The 15,878-nt window shown below is 50.8% G+C and overlaps 1 protein-coding gene across 3 annotated transcripts in view; it reads right to left on the bottom strand.

Moving 5' to 3' along the window:
- SCN5A (sodium channel, voltage gated, type V alpha subunit) overlaps nt 1-15,878 on the bottom strand; it is an 80,547-nt gene that overhangs the window by 39,199 nt on the left and 25,470 nt on the right. For all 3 annotated transcript variants that reach the window (XM_004676304.2, XM_004676305.2, XM_004676302.2), the window contains exons 10-14: nt 14,822-15,001; nt 13,925-14,296; nt 9,149-9,281; nt 8,005-8,243; nt 980-1,153 (exon numbers count right to left, since the gene is read on the bottom strand). In XM_004676304.2, coding sequence (XP_004676361.1) covers nt 980-1,153; nt 8,005-8,243; nt 9,149-9,281; nt 13,925-14,296; nt 14,822-15,001 — 1,098 coding nt within the window. The remainder of the gene's footprint in view (nt 1-979; nt 1,154-8,004; nt 8,244-9,148; nt 9,282-13,924; nt 14,297-14,821; nt 15,002-15,878) is intronic.

The following is a 15,878-nucleotide window of genomic DNA, read 5'->3' as shown; positions in this document are numbered from 1 at the left end:
GAACAGCTCCAGTCTCATCTTCCCATCTCAGCCCTGTCTCCACAACAGCCCCTTACCGTCTTGTCTTGCTTCCAGGAATCTCCCAGTAGGTTCCCCTACCATGGAATTTCCCTGCCCTATATCCTCCCACAGCAGCATCCTTCCAGTCCAGCTCAAACCACCTCTGACTTGCTCAGTCACCTCCATCTTTCTTCCTCTCAGTTACCACAGAGAAAGGGAGCAGTGTTTATCATCTGTTCAACACCTACTATGTGCCAGGCCTGTGCCCAGGATAAAGGAGATTGTTCAGAACTCCCAACACCACATGTTACTACCCCCAACACTGTTACTACCTCAACTGACAGAGGAAGAAATCAACTCTTGGAGGTGAGTAACTTGTCTAAGTCTCCTAGCTCGTGGCCATGGAGCTGGGGTTTGAGCCAACAGCTTAGACTTCCCCGATTGTCCCCACCATCCTGCCTTCCCAGCACCCAGGGACGCCACCAACAGTGCTCAGGAACTCCTCGAGGAACCTTCCCTGACCTACCTCCAGCCCCATGACTTGCTTAGGCTTTTGAGCTTAAAGGATGGTCCCAGATGGGCAGCTTTGGCATCACCTGGGCATGTATGTCTAACAAGACCCCATGTGATCTGCGCGTGCATTCAAGAATCTAACATGCTAATTCTAAAAGCAGCTGACAGCAGACCTGACTGACTGTATTTGCTACCAGCCATGTGGCTTCAGGAAATTGTTTCGCTTCATGAAATGTGCATTTCATAGCACCAGGCCTATTCCTGGCCCTCTGAGGACCAAAGGGGTCATCGTGAGCACTGAACTGGTCCCCAGGGGGACCTAGGAAATAGCAGCTGGGAGGAGGGCATGGCGTTTCAGAGTAAAGTGTGCCTGCTCAGTGACCTTTGGGGAGTATGCTCAGGGTCCCGAGCCCCACCTCCCCCCCAACCCCCCACCTCTGTCCCCTTGCACGGGCCAGCCACGTACCAGGCGGAAGGAGCGGAGCACCGACAGGTTGCCCATGCGGGACAAGCCCAGTTCCATGAGGCTAAGGGTGACGATGACGCTATCGAAGATGTTCCAGCCCTGCTGGAAGTAGTAGTAGGGATCAAGAGCAATGATCTTGAAGGTCATCTCTGCCGTGAAGATTCCTGTGAAGACCTGTGGGGAGCGTGGCGGGAAGCGGGAATCAGGGTTTTCTGACATTTGTACGGGCAAGACTGCTGGCCAGCAGGGTCCCCCAGCTAGGCAGCCAGTTCTGACTGCACTCAGGCTCCCAGTGGGCACTCGCATGGCCATGGTCCAGACTGCCCACTCCATGGCCCTAGACTCCCGCTGCTCACCAAGCAGGAGCCCCCAACTTGGTCCTCAGAAACAGCTGGTCCCACTGTGAGCACCCAGAGGAGATCCTTGGGGCAGGGCGGCGGCAGCTCAGCCCAAACCCAGACTCCTTCCAGTCCAGACTGCCACAGGAACCCCTCGCTCCAGACCTACATTCTCACAGCCACTCCTGGGCCCTGAGACTCATGGCCGGCCGTGGTCCATGATGTTCCTGCCGCCTCCTGCCCATCTGCTGAAATCCTCTCACAGCAGTCATGACCAGCCACCCCTGACGGCTAGACTGGGTGCTGAGAGCTGGGTTAGATGTTCTGTTGTTCCTTTCAATTTGTTCAGCACTAAAGAGGAAAGTATCTTTATCCCCATCTCACCGGCAAGGACAGAGAGGCGCTGTTGAGCGACTTCCCCAGGGTCTAGCAAGTTTGCGAATCAGGAGGCAACTCAATGCTGTCCCTCAAGATTTAGAGCAACCACCTCTCCCTCCTGGGAGCATTCCTGAGGTGGGCAGAGGCTGGGCACCACCTGGTTCATTGACTCATGAGGCCTGAGCCAACCAGTCTTTGCCAATGGAGCCATATAGTCAAGGGCCCATGGGCAGTGGTTCAGAAGCAGTCATCACTGCCAATGACTCTGGGGTGTGCCTGCTAGCTGCTACACCATGGAGTGTGGTTTTGAGAGGAAGGGATGTCCCCCTGAGGGTACAGCTGGAGATTTGACCTGTTTACTAGGTTTTCCTGGCCAGTGAGGGAGGGGAGGCACTGAGGTCTTCTGTAGGGGGCAGACTGAGGGCCAGGCTACAGTTCAGGCCTATGGCAGCTGTGGGGCAGGTAATGGCAGAGAGCAGGCCGCAGCTGAGGCCTTGGGCGGGGGATAGCCAGGAGGCACCCACCTGCGGGGGCCCTGGGCTGACAGGAGCAAGGGAGAAGCATGTCCTGCTTACCCCATTACCAGCTCTTGCCCCCTCTGTGCAGATGAGACCCCGCTGTAAGGAACTGCTCTTATAGCCAGGCGGTGCCCCGGCACCATCTACCAGTTCAGCCTTCATGACCAGTGCTTGTGCCTAGAGGGAAGGAGTCTTCTTGGGGAAGGAGCCCTCTCCCTGCCGCTCCTCCAACCTCAGCCTAAACCCCTGGGCTGCCCGTGTGAGTGAAGAAGCGTCCTTGGGATCCCAGCAACAGGCGTTTTGGGTTATACGGCCTCTCCAGGCCTCTGGCCCGTCTCCTACTACTCAGCTGCTTTCTCGCTGTTCCCTCCTCAGGCCTCTGCACTGGCCGCTCCCTTTGCCCCAGCCACAGGGCTCTCCCGTGCTGCTTAGAACCATCATGCAGGAGCTCCTGCACAGAAGAGGAGGCCTCTCCCGCCACACTCCCTATCCCTTTTCCCGGCCTTTCCCCCTCACGTACCATCGGCCTTATTATATACGGACGTTGCCGTGTACTTCTCGAAACTCCTCCGGCTAGCATGTCAGCTGCAGTAGGAGGGGCCTTTATGTCCTACCGCACCCAGAATAATGCCCTACCTGAGGGTACTCTGCCAATTTTGTTACACAAATGTACAAATGCTTGGACCTGCCACCACGTCACCTGACAGCCCATAAGGGCGGGGCTTGGGTCTCCCATTCCCTGTACATTCCAGGGTACATTCCTTGTACCCTGGCTGTCTGGTCACCCCCAGCAACTGCTGAACATGCCAGGATGGGCGTTCTTAAGGCCTGCTTGACAGCCCAATTTTTTAGTGGCTGGATGGGCATTTATATTGATTCCAGTTTTCTCTGTGAGTGTCATGGCAGCAAAAAAAGCATAACTGTCTCTTGCTCAGACATGTGAACTTCAGAATATCTGTCTGTCTGTCTACCTACCTATGTATCAGTCATCAGTCACTTATCTGAAACTGTTACACTATAGGGCATGCACATCTATAGTTCACCCCACAGTAAACAAGTGCTCCCTGAAAGGGCCCCCCTAAGTCCAGTCTTAACAAAGTACAGTCCCCACTGCTTCACGTCCTTGCCACCCAGGGAAGTCTGTCTTGGATTTGCAGACGGGTGCGAGGTGCGATCTCTGTGCTTGGATAGCACCTGGCGTGCATGTGCTTCCCAGCACCTGGCCGTCCCCTGCCGTCTCGCGCGGTCCCTCGCTCCCTCTGAGCACTGCGGCTGTGTTCCTGAGGCGCGCGCCGGCCCTCTTCCCCGGTGACACGCACGTGGGTTGATCCCATGTCTTTCTAGTTCTGTACTTTTCATTCCATTAATTTCCAGCTGGTGGCACTGATTTTACTAGTCTCCTTTTTTATTATAAACTTCAATATAGTAAATGTATGAACCTTTTCTCTCATGGTAAAGACGTTTTGTACTGTTGAAAAAGGCTTCCCAACCTTGAGATCTTAAATGGTTTTCCCATTTTTATTCTAAAAAGATTTAAAATTTTGCTTTATCCCATTTGGGTATTAAATCCTATTACCTTCCAACTAATTAATGAGTATAATGTGGGGTAGGGATCTAAATTTATTATCTTCCGTATGGGGAAGCACTCTTCAGCATAATTTAATGTACACCCTGTTCCTATTGATTTATGATGCCATCTCTGTTATGCGTCAAGTCTCTGAAAATGTATTTCCTGTTCTGAGTTCTCAATTTTTCACCACAGGTCCATTTTGCTGTTTGTACCAATACTACAATATTTTAATTGCTATGACTTTATAATACATCTTAACACATTGCATGGTAAGTTCCCACCTTATTCCTTAATTTATCTTGATAGATTTTACATTTCTATGTAATCTATTTTAGGATTACCTTGTTAAGTCCTGCAGAAAATAAAGCATTGAGATTTTGATTAGAATTATATTAAATTTCTAGGCTAAATTGGGCAGAATTCATATGGCTACAACATCGAGCCTTTCACCTGTAAAAATGACATCTCTACCAATTTAAATCTTTTATGTTTCCAATAATTTTATACTTTATTCACATAAAATGGACAATCTTTTGCAACATTTATTCATGGATTTCTCATAGTTGTTACTGCCATTGTTTGTGTTAATGTTGAAAAATGACTCTCTTCAATTGATGGTGACTAGGGAAATAACTAAGTTTGGTAAATCAACCTGCAACACGGTCCAATTCTCTTAGTTATAATAGTCTACCTAGCCTGGTTTATATAGTAACAACACAGTCTGGGGAATCAAGTTGCATCTGTTTTCCTTCTTTCTTCTTTTTCATCTCTTGCCAGGTGACACAGACCTCGGAATCCCTTAGACCGAAAGCAGGGCGAAGAGGGCAAAGCTGTGTGCTGCCAAGCAGTGCAGCTGTGGCCAGCGTCTGGGCCTGAGCACTGCCTGGGCTTGAGTCCTGGCTCCACCACTTACTGGCTGTGAGGCCTTGGCTTCCTTATTGGACCTCTCTGGGCCTCACTTCCCAGTAAAACGGGGGAAACGGTATTAGCATTCTGCGTACTGGTTGTTAAAAGAAACGAGGCCTTCCACAAGCCTCCGCCACGGTCACCGCCCCTTGCACTGCAGCCAGTGTTCATTTCGGACTTTCTTGGGGAGGCTGCTAATGTTTCAAGGTTACGTGAAATGCTCCTAGCAGATTCTTCTAGTTTGCTAAGAGCTCTTACAGGGACGCATTTCATTTTATTAAATAACTTTTCTCTGTCTGGGGGAAGGTGGAATAAGTCCAACCTGGTCATGAGGCACTTTTTTTTTTTTTTGATAATTTGTTTGATTTTTCTTAATTAATTTTGGTTTATTTTTTTCTCTTTCTTTCCTAAAATCTCTTTTTGGTAATGCATATTTTTCTAAGAAAAGTTTCATTTAGTCTGTTCAAAATTTATTGGTATCATCATTATTCAGCAGTTCGGTTATATGGCATTTTTTTAAAGGTTTATTTATTTATGCATACAGAACTGGGGTACAGGCCATAGGTGTGGGAGGTGAGAGGATTCATCAGAAACAGAGTGGAGAGCAGAACAGGCCGACTGACTGAAATACACTGCTGAGGGGAGCAGAGAGTGGGTCAGGAGAGGTCTGCCACGCCATGTGGGTCACCCCCTTGGCTGGGGATTGAACTCACGCTGCAGTGGCTGCAATAGCTTTGTAGTACCATGCTTTAATCTGCTAGACCACCAGGGAGGGCCCTCTATGGCAATCTTAAGAGGACTAAGCCTGTGTGTGTATACATATGCTTGCTTCTTTTGGGGCCCCCAAATGTAATCCCAGAATCATCTTAAGTGTTAATTGCCAAGGCAGACTTTCTAGGAATATTCAGGTTCAAATCTGAACTGCTAATCTGTTGAGGTCAAATTCATAGGCAAAAGCTTCCAGAGGGTCGCTCTGGACCTACAGGGTCGCTGAGTTCCAAGCTGTACTCACTCCGTCACAAGGACACACCTCGCTTCTCCATGCTCATTGAAAGCCAAGCCACCCCTGCTACCCAAGTCAGCAGCCTCCTCCTCCCTCCAGGGCCACCTCCCTTTGCGTTTACCATGATTATTTTTTAGAAGACTTATTTATGCATAGAAGAACTGGGGTATAGAAGTAAGTGTGTGTTTGGGGGGAGAGGATTCACCAGAGCCAGAGTGGGGAGCAGAACAGGCAGATCTACTGAAATTCACCGCTGAGGGGAGCAGTGAATGGGATAGGAGAGTCTGCTGCACCGTGTGGGTCAGCTCCCTGGTTGGGGATCAAACTCAGGTGGCAGTGGCAGTGGTAACAGTTTGACAGAACTGAGACTTAACCCTGATGCCACCAGGGAGGCCCCTACTGACATGGTTTTTAAATCTCTCTTTGTTTTTGGCACTTGGGGATTTTTGTTCTACTGAACTTTGCTGTGCATTTCACAGAATGTTTGCTATATTTTCAGTTATTTCATAGCTGGAGACTTTTCCAGCTTTCTTGTCCATACTACTGCCAGGAAAAGCATGCATGCGCCAATCACCTTTGTTTATATGATGGAATAAAAGTTGGTTAAATCTCTTTATTTTTTTTTAATGGAATTTGTCGTTTGTCACTAAAGATACCTAGAATACATTGATTGCAAGGCAACTGAAACCTGACATAGCAATAAAGCTATCCAAACAGAACAAATAATAGCTATAATCCAAATGCATGGCCTATTACTAATAACTCAACCACAGGTTCAACACAACTGCAATTCAATCCCAACTTAATGATGCAGAGACTCCACCAGCCCTCTTTATCACCTCCATCTGCTGCTCAGTGGAGCCTAATGGTCACACTGTAATAAAAGCACACCCAACTGAAAGCCTGCAGAACCACCATCTGAAGATCACCCAACACAGGCAGGCACAAATTGTACCATGAGACTCCTACAGACAGAATTATAGCTTTCCCTTCTGTTTGCAACTAGAAGAAGATGGAAAGAAAAGAAGAATTAGAGCAAAACGGACTTACATTTGCGAGAAAATTTGAATAGATCCTATAAAGAACTATCTAGAGTTCTAGATATGGAAAGTAACATGGGAAGAGAATCTTCACATCCCACAGTGTGGGAGACCTGCCTGCCTGTGCAGCTGACACCAAGAAAGGCTAAATCTGCAGTAAGAGGAAGCTTGGACCAAAAGACCCCCTCCCTCCACCCAAACTCAGGAGCTCCTTTTGAAGGCCATGGGTGCTCTCGGCCAGCCTTGCTCTGGGGCCACCTGGGGAAGGCTGACTCTTGTCTACCTGAACAGGGCCAATGGAGGCCTGTCCCTCAGAGTCTGGACACAGTAGCTGCATGCCCGCCTCTGTCACCTCTATTGTCACCTTTTGGGCCTCAGCTTTCCATTTTTATAGTGAAGAGGTAGGACTTGATTTGATCGCAAGGGAAAAAAAATTCAGAGTTACAGCCCAGACATTCTAGGTTCCAGGGACTATCTCTTTAGTGACAACAACAATAACCACCACAGCTATCATTTATTTTGAATGCTTGTTTATCAAACTGAGCCAAGCATATTACCCACATTATCTGATTCCAGCCTCATTAGTTTCCTACGAGGCTGATATTGTCATACTAATTTTACATTTATTAAATTCAACAAATACTCATTGTGCCAATTGCTGAGACTAAGTAATTTATTTGAGATCACATATTTAGCAGGAGATGAGTCAGAATTCAAATCTGGCTCTGCCCAATGTATGTACTCCATCCATCCATCCATTCAACCATCCATCCATCCATCCATCCATCCATCCATCCATCCATCCATCCATCCACTCACCTATCCATCTATCCATCAACCCATCCATTTTTCCATTTATCTTTTTTCTGATTGTCTATCTACCTCCTATCCTACCCTCCTTCCTCTCCATCCAACCATCCATCTATCCATTCCCCCATTCAACAAACACCGACGCTCACCTCTATAGGCTTTATGATAGAACTGCCTCTCTCTGCACACACGTCTCTGCACCATCTACTGATTCCAAAATTTCAGGCTCCCCCAACTTAATTTGATTTTTTAGGTCTGGGACAACCTCTTACTCCCAATGACATCTTTCAGCTCCTTAAAAGTCAATCCTGAGATGACTGCCTCCACGATGTCTTCCACAGTGACTCTCACTTCAGAAGAGCCTTTGGTGCTCCAGTTCCCTCCCCCCTTACCATGAAGGCCATGACAGCTGGCTGAAACCCTTTTTACCAGCCATGTGGATCAGCCGTTGGTGGCTCTTACCAGGTTTCCGACCTGCAGCATCTCCTCGAACTCAGTTGTCATGTTATAGTGCTCCAGGGCCATGAAGAGCGTGTTGAGCACGATGCACATGGTGATGGTGAGGTCTGCGAATGGGTCCATGACCATGAACTTCACTCTCTGCTTGATAGACATCCACAGTGGGCAGCACTCCCAGATCAGGTAGTGTTGGGCGAAGCGGTTCCAACATGGCGGACACTTGCGATGAGACTCTTCCAGCTCTGAGGGGACAGTCAGTGAGCTAGTTTGTTTTAGTCGACTGCCTTATAAATAACTTGTGGTACTACCGGAAAGATGCATGACTTACCTGACAGGCTTCTACCTAGAGGGAGTAGCAGGGAGGATTAGGGGAAGGGATGCCCTGTACCTTATGTGGCTCCTTAACTTGGAAGTATGGGAGATCAGAATGGATGTGGGGAGGTGGGGAAAGCTGGGACGGGATAACTTAGGACAAATGTCCTAATCTCTTGAGACAACATTCCCACATGGACATGGGGGTACTCAGGAGAGGACAGGCTGAAAAGATGAGACGACATCTGAGCCAGGCAGGTTCTGATAGAAAGAAATCCAGGACAGAACAGGAACAGATGTGGACATCTGGGATGTGTTAGTACAGATTGGGGGGGGGGGGCGCTGCCTAAGATAAGCTGGAAAAGAGGTTTATAGATGTGGGATGGGGGAACAAGGTGGGATGTGCCAAGTCAGACCGAATGAATTGTGTAGTGCTTAAGGAGGAACTGGCTGGACAGACTGTAGGCCGCTGGACTAGTGCGAGACAGACATGGGAATGGCTGCAACTGGGCCAGAATTGGCAGGCTTGGGACAGGATGATCTCAGGAGAACAAAGCAATGCTGGGGCGAGGGCAAGATCAGACAGCTACGCACTTGCGAACAGGCAGGACAGCTCTGGGACTGTCTGGGAGAAACAGGTGGGGCTCCTGAGGACGTCAGGAAAGAATGAGCTAAAATATAAAAGGACACCGAGCAGAGGGTACAGACTGAAACTCTGGCACAGCTGTGGGCGTGTCCAAGGCTGTCCAAACCGATGGGGGCTACCTGGCTGGGGCAGGTCTACAGGTGTCTAGACCAGAAGTGGGGAGTGTTTGGGCGATCCGGGGCTGCTGACCTTCCAGTGCGCTGGTGAGGACGCTGACTGCGCTGAGGGCCCGCTGCCGCTCCCCTGGCTCCTCGAAGCCGTCCACGCCTGGGGCCTGCGGGGTCAGCGTCTGGGGCCTGCCTGGATCCTCTGACGGTGTGGTCTGGGTGCAAGCAAGAGATACACGTGAGGCCAGCGGTGGGCGTCCTCTTGGACTTAAGCAGCAGCCGGAACTGGGGCAGCTGGCACAGATCAGGATGGGGACATCACAGGCGGCAGGATGGGGGGCCTTGATGGGCACTGGGACTTCTCTGCTCCCAACCTCCCCACTAAAAATGCCCCCCACTGGACTATGAAACGCACTGGACTATGGTGATGGCCCAGGGTGATTTGGTGATGGGAAGCCCACGGGGAGTACAAATGAGATGAAAAAAATGCACAAAATGATGTAAAAATAAACTATTTTATAAATATATATATATAAATGTCCCCCACTCCTCCCACCAGTCATTCTCTTCTTCTTCCTCTGTCTCCCATCCGTGGTGATTCTTGAATGTGGACAGGAAGCTACATGTACTAAGGTCTACTAACCAGCAGCTGTCATATACATTAGTACTGCAAAAATAATCTGGGAGTCTCAACTGACCACAGAGGCCAGAGTTGAGAGCATAAATAAATTGAAAAACATCTACCACATTCTAAGGTGACATTAATAGCAGCATAAAGCACAATGCTTAGATCTAGTAATGGGAGATTTCTGGAGGCAGTTTGGTTACATCTATCTAGAACAGTTTAAATTAGCTCTGCAATGCCTCAACTAACAATCTAACTTCATAAATACTTATGCACATGCACCAAAAACAAGCATGCAATGTGCTGATACATTAAAACACACACACACACAACAAAACAATCAATAGGAAGAATATTAAAATAACTTATGAGCAAAAAAAAAAAAATCACTTATGAGCAGAATCTGATTCTGGACTCTGATAGGAACACTGAAGAGAATGAGGCTGTTCCACATGTGTTCTCATGGGAACACTTGCAGGACAACCAGTTTGATGAAAAAAACATCGAGAAGATACACGCTGAACTGTTAAAGTGGATATGTCCGGGTGATGGGATTGTGGGGAGAGGGGAAGAGTCCCCATTTCATTAAGGTACTTCTGCGCTGCTGGGTTTGATTATGATGTGTTTGTACCATGTTTGCTGAAGTAGAAGAACCAGGCCTGCAAATGGAGATGCGCCAAGTCCTGAGGAAGGGAGGTGGCACAGGACATTCCCTCAGCTCACCTGAGTCCCTCACTGCTCCCTAAGAAACAAGGAGGACCCACAAAGCTTTCTATCAGCATTGTCCACATGGGCACTGCCATGAGCCTGAGCTGGGGCTGTTAGAGACACGGCCTGTTCACGTACAAGAACAACGCTCCATGGTCTCTGCAGGGCAGAGAAGAGGGACCTTGGCTTGGCAGAGCAAATGCCTGAGGTGGACGTCAAATCTGAGGCCAAGTTAAGGTCAAACTCTGCAACTCGGTGCACGGCCCTGATACGTTGCTTAGGGAGGTGGTGAGTTCCCAGGTCTGGATGAATTCAAGCAGAGGTACCTGTGAGGAATGACAATGGCAAACCTGCCAGCTTACGTCACAGTGTGTCTTAAATTCTTCTAACTTCTCTCCTTTACCATCCATGCATTTGGGTTGTTACCACCTATGCATTTTGGGTTATTTGCTCTTCCCCCGGCCACTGTGCCTGAAGTAAATTGCCCTGTCCCATCAATGACACACTTGTTTTGGTCAGTGGAATGCTAGCGGACATGATGTGAACAGATGTCCTGCACTGCTGGCCTTGCTCTTTGCTTCAGACATCCTCCAGGGAAAGAACCTGCCCAGCTAGCTACCACCCCTGGCCCTGGGGCTCAGAACAAGGACATGGCAGCTTGAAGCAGAGCTGCCCAGCCAAGTCTGACCCAAACAGCCAAACCATGGCAACCTGCAGAGACAGAATGAGACTAAAGTCTAGCTGGCTGCCACTCACTTGGGGCCGTTTGTTACGCATCGTTGTGACGCTGATACATGGTCCCTGAGCAAGTCATCATCTCGTTCCTAGAATGGCTATGGCAGCGTCTTAACAGGGCTCTTCTCTTCTCTCTGCTCCCTACACAGCCGGAAGGCAGTCCCTTAAGAAGAAAATTAGACTCCTCCTACCTGACTGCTCCTCATCTTTCTCAGAGTAACTTTTCAGTTGCCTACAAGGCCCTGCCTACTCCACACCTGAAGCCATCAAACTCCTTGCAGACCATTTCCTGTCTGCATAATCCCTGGCCTGGCTCAGCCTTCTTTTCCCTTGACTGTGTCAAACCTATTCATCTTCGCACTTGCTGATCTCTGTCTAAAACCCCATTCTTCCACATCTTCATGGTTGGCTCCCTAAAATAACTTGCCTGTTGATTTTAATATTATCTCCTCAGGAAGGATAGCTCAAGCATTCTCCTGAAGAGCGGCCTTCCCCAGCATCTCTCTATCACTTGGAATATTCGCCAGCTCACCGTCCATCTCCCTGGCTGTAAATGGCACAAGGACAGAGCTCTTGTCTGTTTTCATCACTGCTGTCTCCCGGGAGCCTCAGAGGCTGCCTGGTACCCAATACAGTGGCTGGCACTAGAGAAATATTGGTTAGCATCAGGGGGTTTGGGTTAAAATCCTAGCTTTGCCCCTAACTTTCTAGAAGACCAGGGACCATGAGGATGAAAGTTTGGAGTGTGGAAGGAGAAGAATGTCTGTACTCCACCTCCCCACCTCGTCTGGGACCAGCACCTCAAACAGACCAAGGGCACAGGAAATATGCTCTTCCATCTGGATAAATTTAACACAAGCTGTGAATTGTGCCAGCCCCTGTCGCCTCCCCTGCTGAATGCCACGATGTGCCTGACACTGTGCTGTTTCCAGACTGGACAGGGCAGGAACATCTCCCTGGGGAGTGAGGGGAAGCAGAGATGGCATTCCCAGGGGTCTACAGCCGGCTAATCTCTTTAACTTTTCAAATGTCTCCATCTTGGTCTGCTAATTTCTTTAACTCTGCAAATGACCCCCTTGGCCTGTTAATCCCTTTAAAGTTACAAATGGGCCCCACAGCAGTGAGAGTGGGTGAAGTCAGAGTTCCCAGTAATGAGGTGTTTGAACTTGGATTCCTCCCGACATGTGCGGCACAATGAGATGATTTTCTCCCCAATGAGATTAGGAAATTTGATTAGCATTCTGGGCTGCTGACCTGATTCCACGAGGCCAGTGCTCCGGGGCTGGGCCTGTGGGGGCTCTGGACACTGCCACTCAGTGCTCCTGAGGACAGATATCCACCCTCCCAGTTCTGGCCGGGGTGCCCCAGACCCGCCCGGAAGCCGTGCCTCGTCCCCTCTGGGTCCCCAGCACCCTGTCTGCTCCAGAGAAGCGTGAGCCGCGGGCACTCCCAGTGTGCCAAGCAATCTTGACTCCTGTGAAACAGTCACCATCAAGGAAAATAACGGTTCCCCGAACATGAGGCAAGCCCTGGTCTCAAGTTTTAGCTTTTAGTCAGCACAACCTGCTCATGGGGTACTAATTTTGTTTCCACTTTACAGATGTGGAAACTGAGGCACAAAGTCCCACAGCTAGAACAAATGTTCGAGTTGGAGCAAAACAGGCCATTTGATGACCCGTCTCCTCTTCACCTACTTCAAAATGTCTTCCCCTATCTCCCTCTGGGCCTTGTGTCTGCGTCAAACAGTCACCCTTTTCCTGGGTGAGCAGCATGGGGAGGTAGAGGTCAGCGAGGATACCGGATGCCCGCTGGGACACTCACCACTCTGTCACGATGAGCTGACTGAGTAGTGCCGAGGGCTCTGAGTGCCCTTTCATGTGCCACCCCATGCCTTCCCACAATTCCAACTCCTGTGCCCGGTGTTCTGCCACACTGACCACATGGCGTTTCCTCTAATAGCTCCACAAGCTTCTGCCTCAGGGCTTCGCTCTTGCTGTTCGTGGGGTCTGGAACATGCTTGCCCAGATGACATGACAATGGTCTGTGCTTAGGATATTGCCACAACATCAGCACACCCATTCATGTCCTGAACGCACTAATGCCCCCCCCAGTCCCTGCATAGATGACAGCCAAGGCCAGAGAAACAAAGTCACTTGCTCAAACAATGCTGGCGAGCTAGCACCTGGAATCCAAACCCAGTCCGTGTGCAGACTCTGGGTGCTGCCAGCTCCTCTCACCCCTCACTTTCAGAAAGCAGCCTGGTCCCTACGCTTGCGTCCTTCTAGTCTTTTTTCAAATGCCTCTGAAGGAGTCAAGGTTCCTTCTCCCCTTCCTGCTTGTGTCTTCCCATGGCACTTAGGACTTGGCCGAATACTGAACTGCCAGCTTGTAAAATCCTGAAATATTTCACACCTAGTGAATAATTGTTGCTCAGAACACTGTAAGTGTCCCCTTGTCCCCCAGAACCCCCTGAATTCGCTCAGGACCCAGCAACTTGACAGGACTAACCTCTGGCAGCCACAGGGCCTCCAGGGGCTGGTCCTGTGCCCCCAGCGCTGGGCCAGGCCTTACTAGGTGCTGTATGCTTGGCCACCTCCCCTGTTTGCCACCATCCAACTCTGTGCACATCTAAGCCTGTTTTTCTCCTTTGATTTTAGAATGCCTGCCCACTGCACTGAGGCTCTCTGGTGGCAGAGCTTTTAGGGCCCAGCACATACTAGTGCTTTTGGACCTGGCACTGGTGACCAGTTGGACCAGATCTGCCCTGGTGCTACGCGAGGGGCTGCTCACCGTGTCTGGGGGGCGCTCCAGCATCATCGGGCGGAGGAGGCGGCTCCCCAGGGAGGTGGCCTCAGGGTCGCCCGTCCCCAACAAGGAGACCACCCCGTTGCAGTCCACAGTGCTGTTCCTTTTGCCATTGAGGGCATGGCCAGGAGCCGAGGTCCCAGGGCTGGGCTGTCCCTGGGCACTGGGCCGGCGCAGAGGCCAGGGCACCAGCAGTGATGTGCGGTGGCTCTCGCTGTCCCCTGCCGTGCTGTTTTCATCGTCAGCAAAATCTGTCTCGGAACCCAGGTCTCGACGGCGAAACGTGAAAATGCTCCCGCGGCTGGAGCGCGGCTTCATTGAGGTTCGGCTGAGGCCGTGGGTGAGGCCAAGGTGATTCTGCGGGCATGTGGAGAGGGGACATGGCCAAGCTGGTTCTTCCTGAGCTCCCAGCACACCTCCATGGCATCGGCCCAGCCCAGCTTCTCAGAGCAGTGAGGCTTCTGCCAGAAGTGGGTGGGTTGAGCTCGGCAGCAGGGGTGGCTGCAGGGCTATAAGCCATCCTGTAGCCCCTGGGATCGCCCTCACTTGAAGCCTCTGGGCTTTCACTTGAACACTTTTCTAGGTCTAAGGCTGGGGGTGGGGGCAGGAGGCAGGAAGACTGGAGAGCAGACAGTCCTGGTCTGGGCGGTCTGAGGGCAGTCAGCCTGCCCCCCCCATCTCCCCCAGTCCCAGCCCTAATGCTGGGACCTAGCTGAGGGTAGGGTATCATAACTCTCCGTACCTCTGCCCAAGGCTCCTCCATGCCAAGAACGGCCATGGGGGAAGGGGAAGGGCTGGGAGGGGGACGAAGAATGCTCTCTTGGGGAGCAGCTGTGTCTGACTGGACCCACACAGTGGCCTCAGAGCCACGCAGGGGATTACCATTGCTCGGGGGCCATCTTCTGAGTCGGACTTGGGGAACCTTTCATCCCCACACTCTTCCGTCCCTGAAGACATTCGTTTTCTCCTCTTGCTCCTTCTTTCATGGGTGATTACTGGGGCCAAAGGAGACATCTCCAAGGAGCTGCGGGACACAGTGTCCACACCCCTGATGGTGAGAGCCTAGAAAGGAGTGGGGGGACAAGAGGATTGAGAGTTGCTGAAGCCTCAGGCTAAGGCAACAGTGTCTCCATTTTCTCCAGCAAACAGACCTGCAGGCTCAACCCCACACCAGAGCATCACAGAGACTAAGTTCAGACAGAGCCAGATGTTCTGAGAGAGAGCAAGATCCAGGGAGAAAGGGGGAGGGGGACTGAACTGGCAGCTCTTGGAAGAGGGGGGTGTGGGGCAGGTGGGAGCAATGCCATTGATGACTGGTGAACCGAGGAAGCCACAGAACTAGAGGGCAAGGAATCTTCCTGAGGGTTCAGGGGGCCAAAATGGGTCTGGAGGAGGAGACATGGGCACTGAGAAGAAAGTGGAAGTCCACAGTTTGGCTTCTCGTGGTCTTGCCTGGAAGTTAGCCTGTGGCGCCCAGCTGTGGAGCTGTGGGCAGCAGGGCAGTACTGCCCGTGCTTATCTTCTGAGTGGCTCAGGCCTCTGACCTCAGACCTTCCTCGCTTCCCCGACAGAAGGAACCCCTGTACTAGGAGACGTTAGGACTGTGAGTGTCCCGGACACACGGGCACCACCTTTACCCACCAGGCACTATTTTTACCTAGTAGTCCTTTCACCAATAGGCACTCGGCAGCTATCAATTTTTACTGAACAGACACCACATTCACAGGGAATACTCTACTCAGCACCAGCTTTCCCCAGCATGCACCGCGCTTACAGGCACCAGCTTTCCCCAGCATGCACCGCGCTTACAGGCACCAGCTTTCCTCAGCATGCACCGCGCTTGGAGGCACCAGCGTTCCCCAGCATGCACCGCGCTTACAGGCAGCAGCTTTCCCCAGCATGCACCGCGCTTATAGGCACCAGCGTTCCCCAGCATGCA

This window comes from Condylura cristata, unplaced genomic scaffold (genome assembly GCF_000260355.1).
Source record: "Condylura cristata isolate star-nosed mole 26May11 unplaced genomic scaffold, ConCri1.0 scaffold00004, whole genome shotgun sequence".
In the NCBI taxonomy this organism is placed as follows: Eukaryota; Metazoa; Chordata; class Mammalia; order Eulipotyphla; family Talpidae; genus Condylura; species Condylura cristata.
Note: the sequence above shows the minus strand (reverse complement) of the source record. Positions and strands in the feature narration are given on the sequence as shown.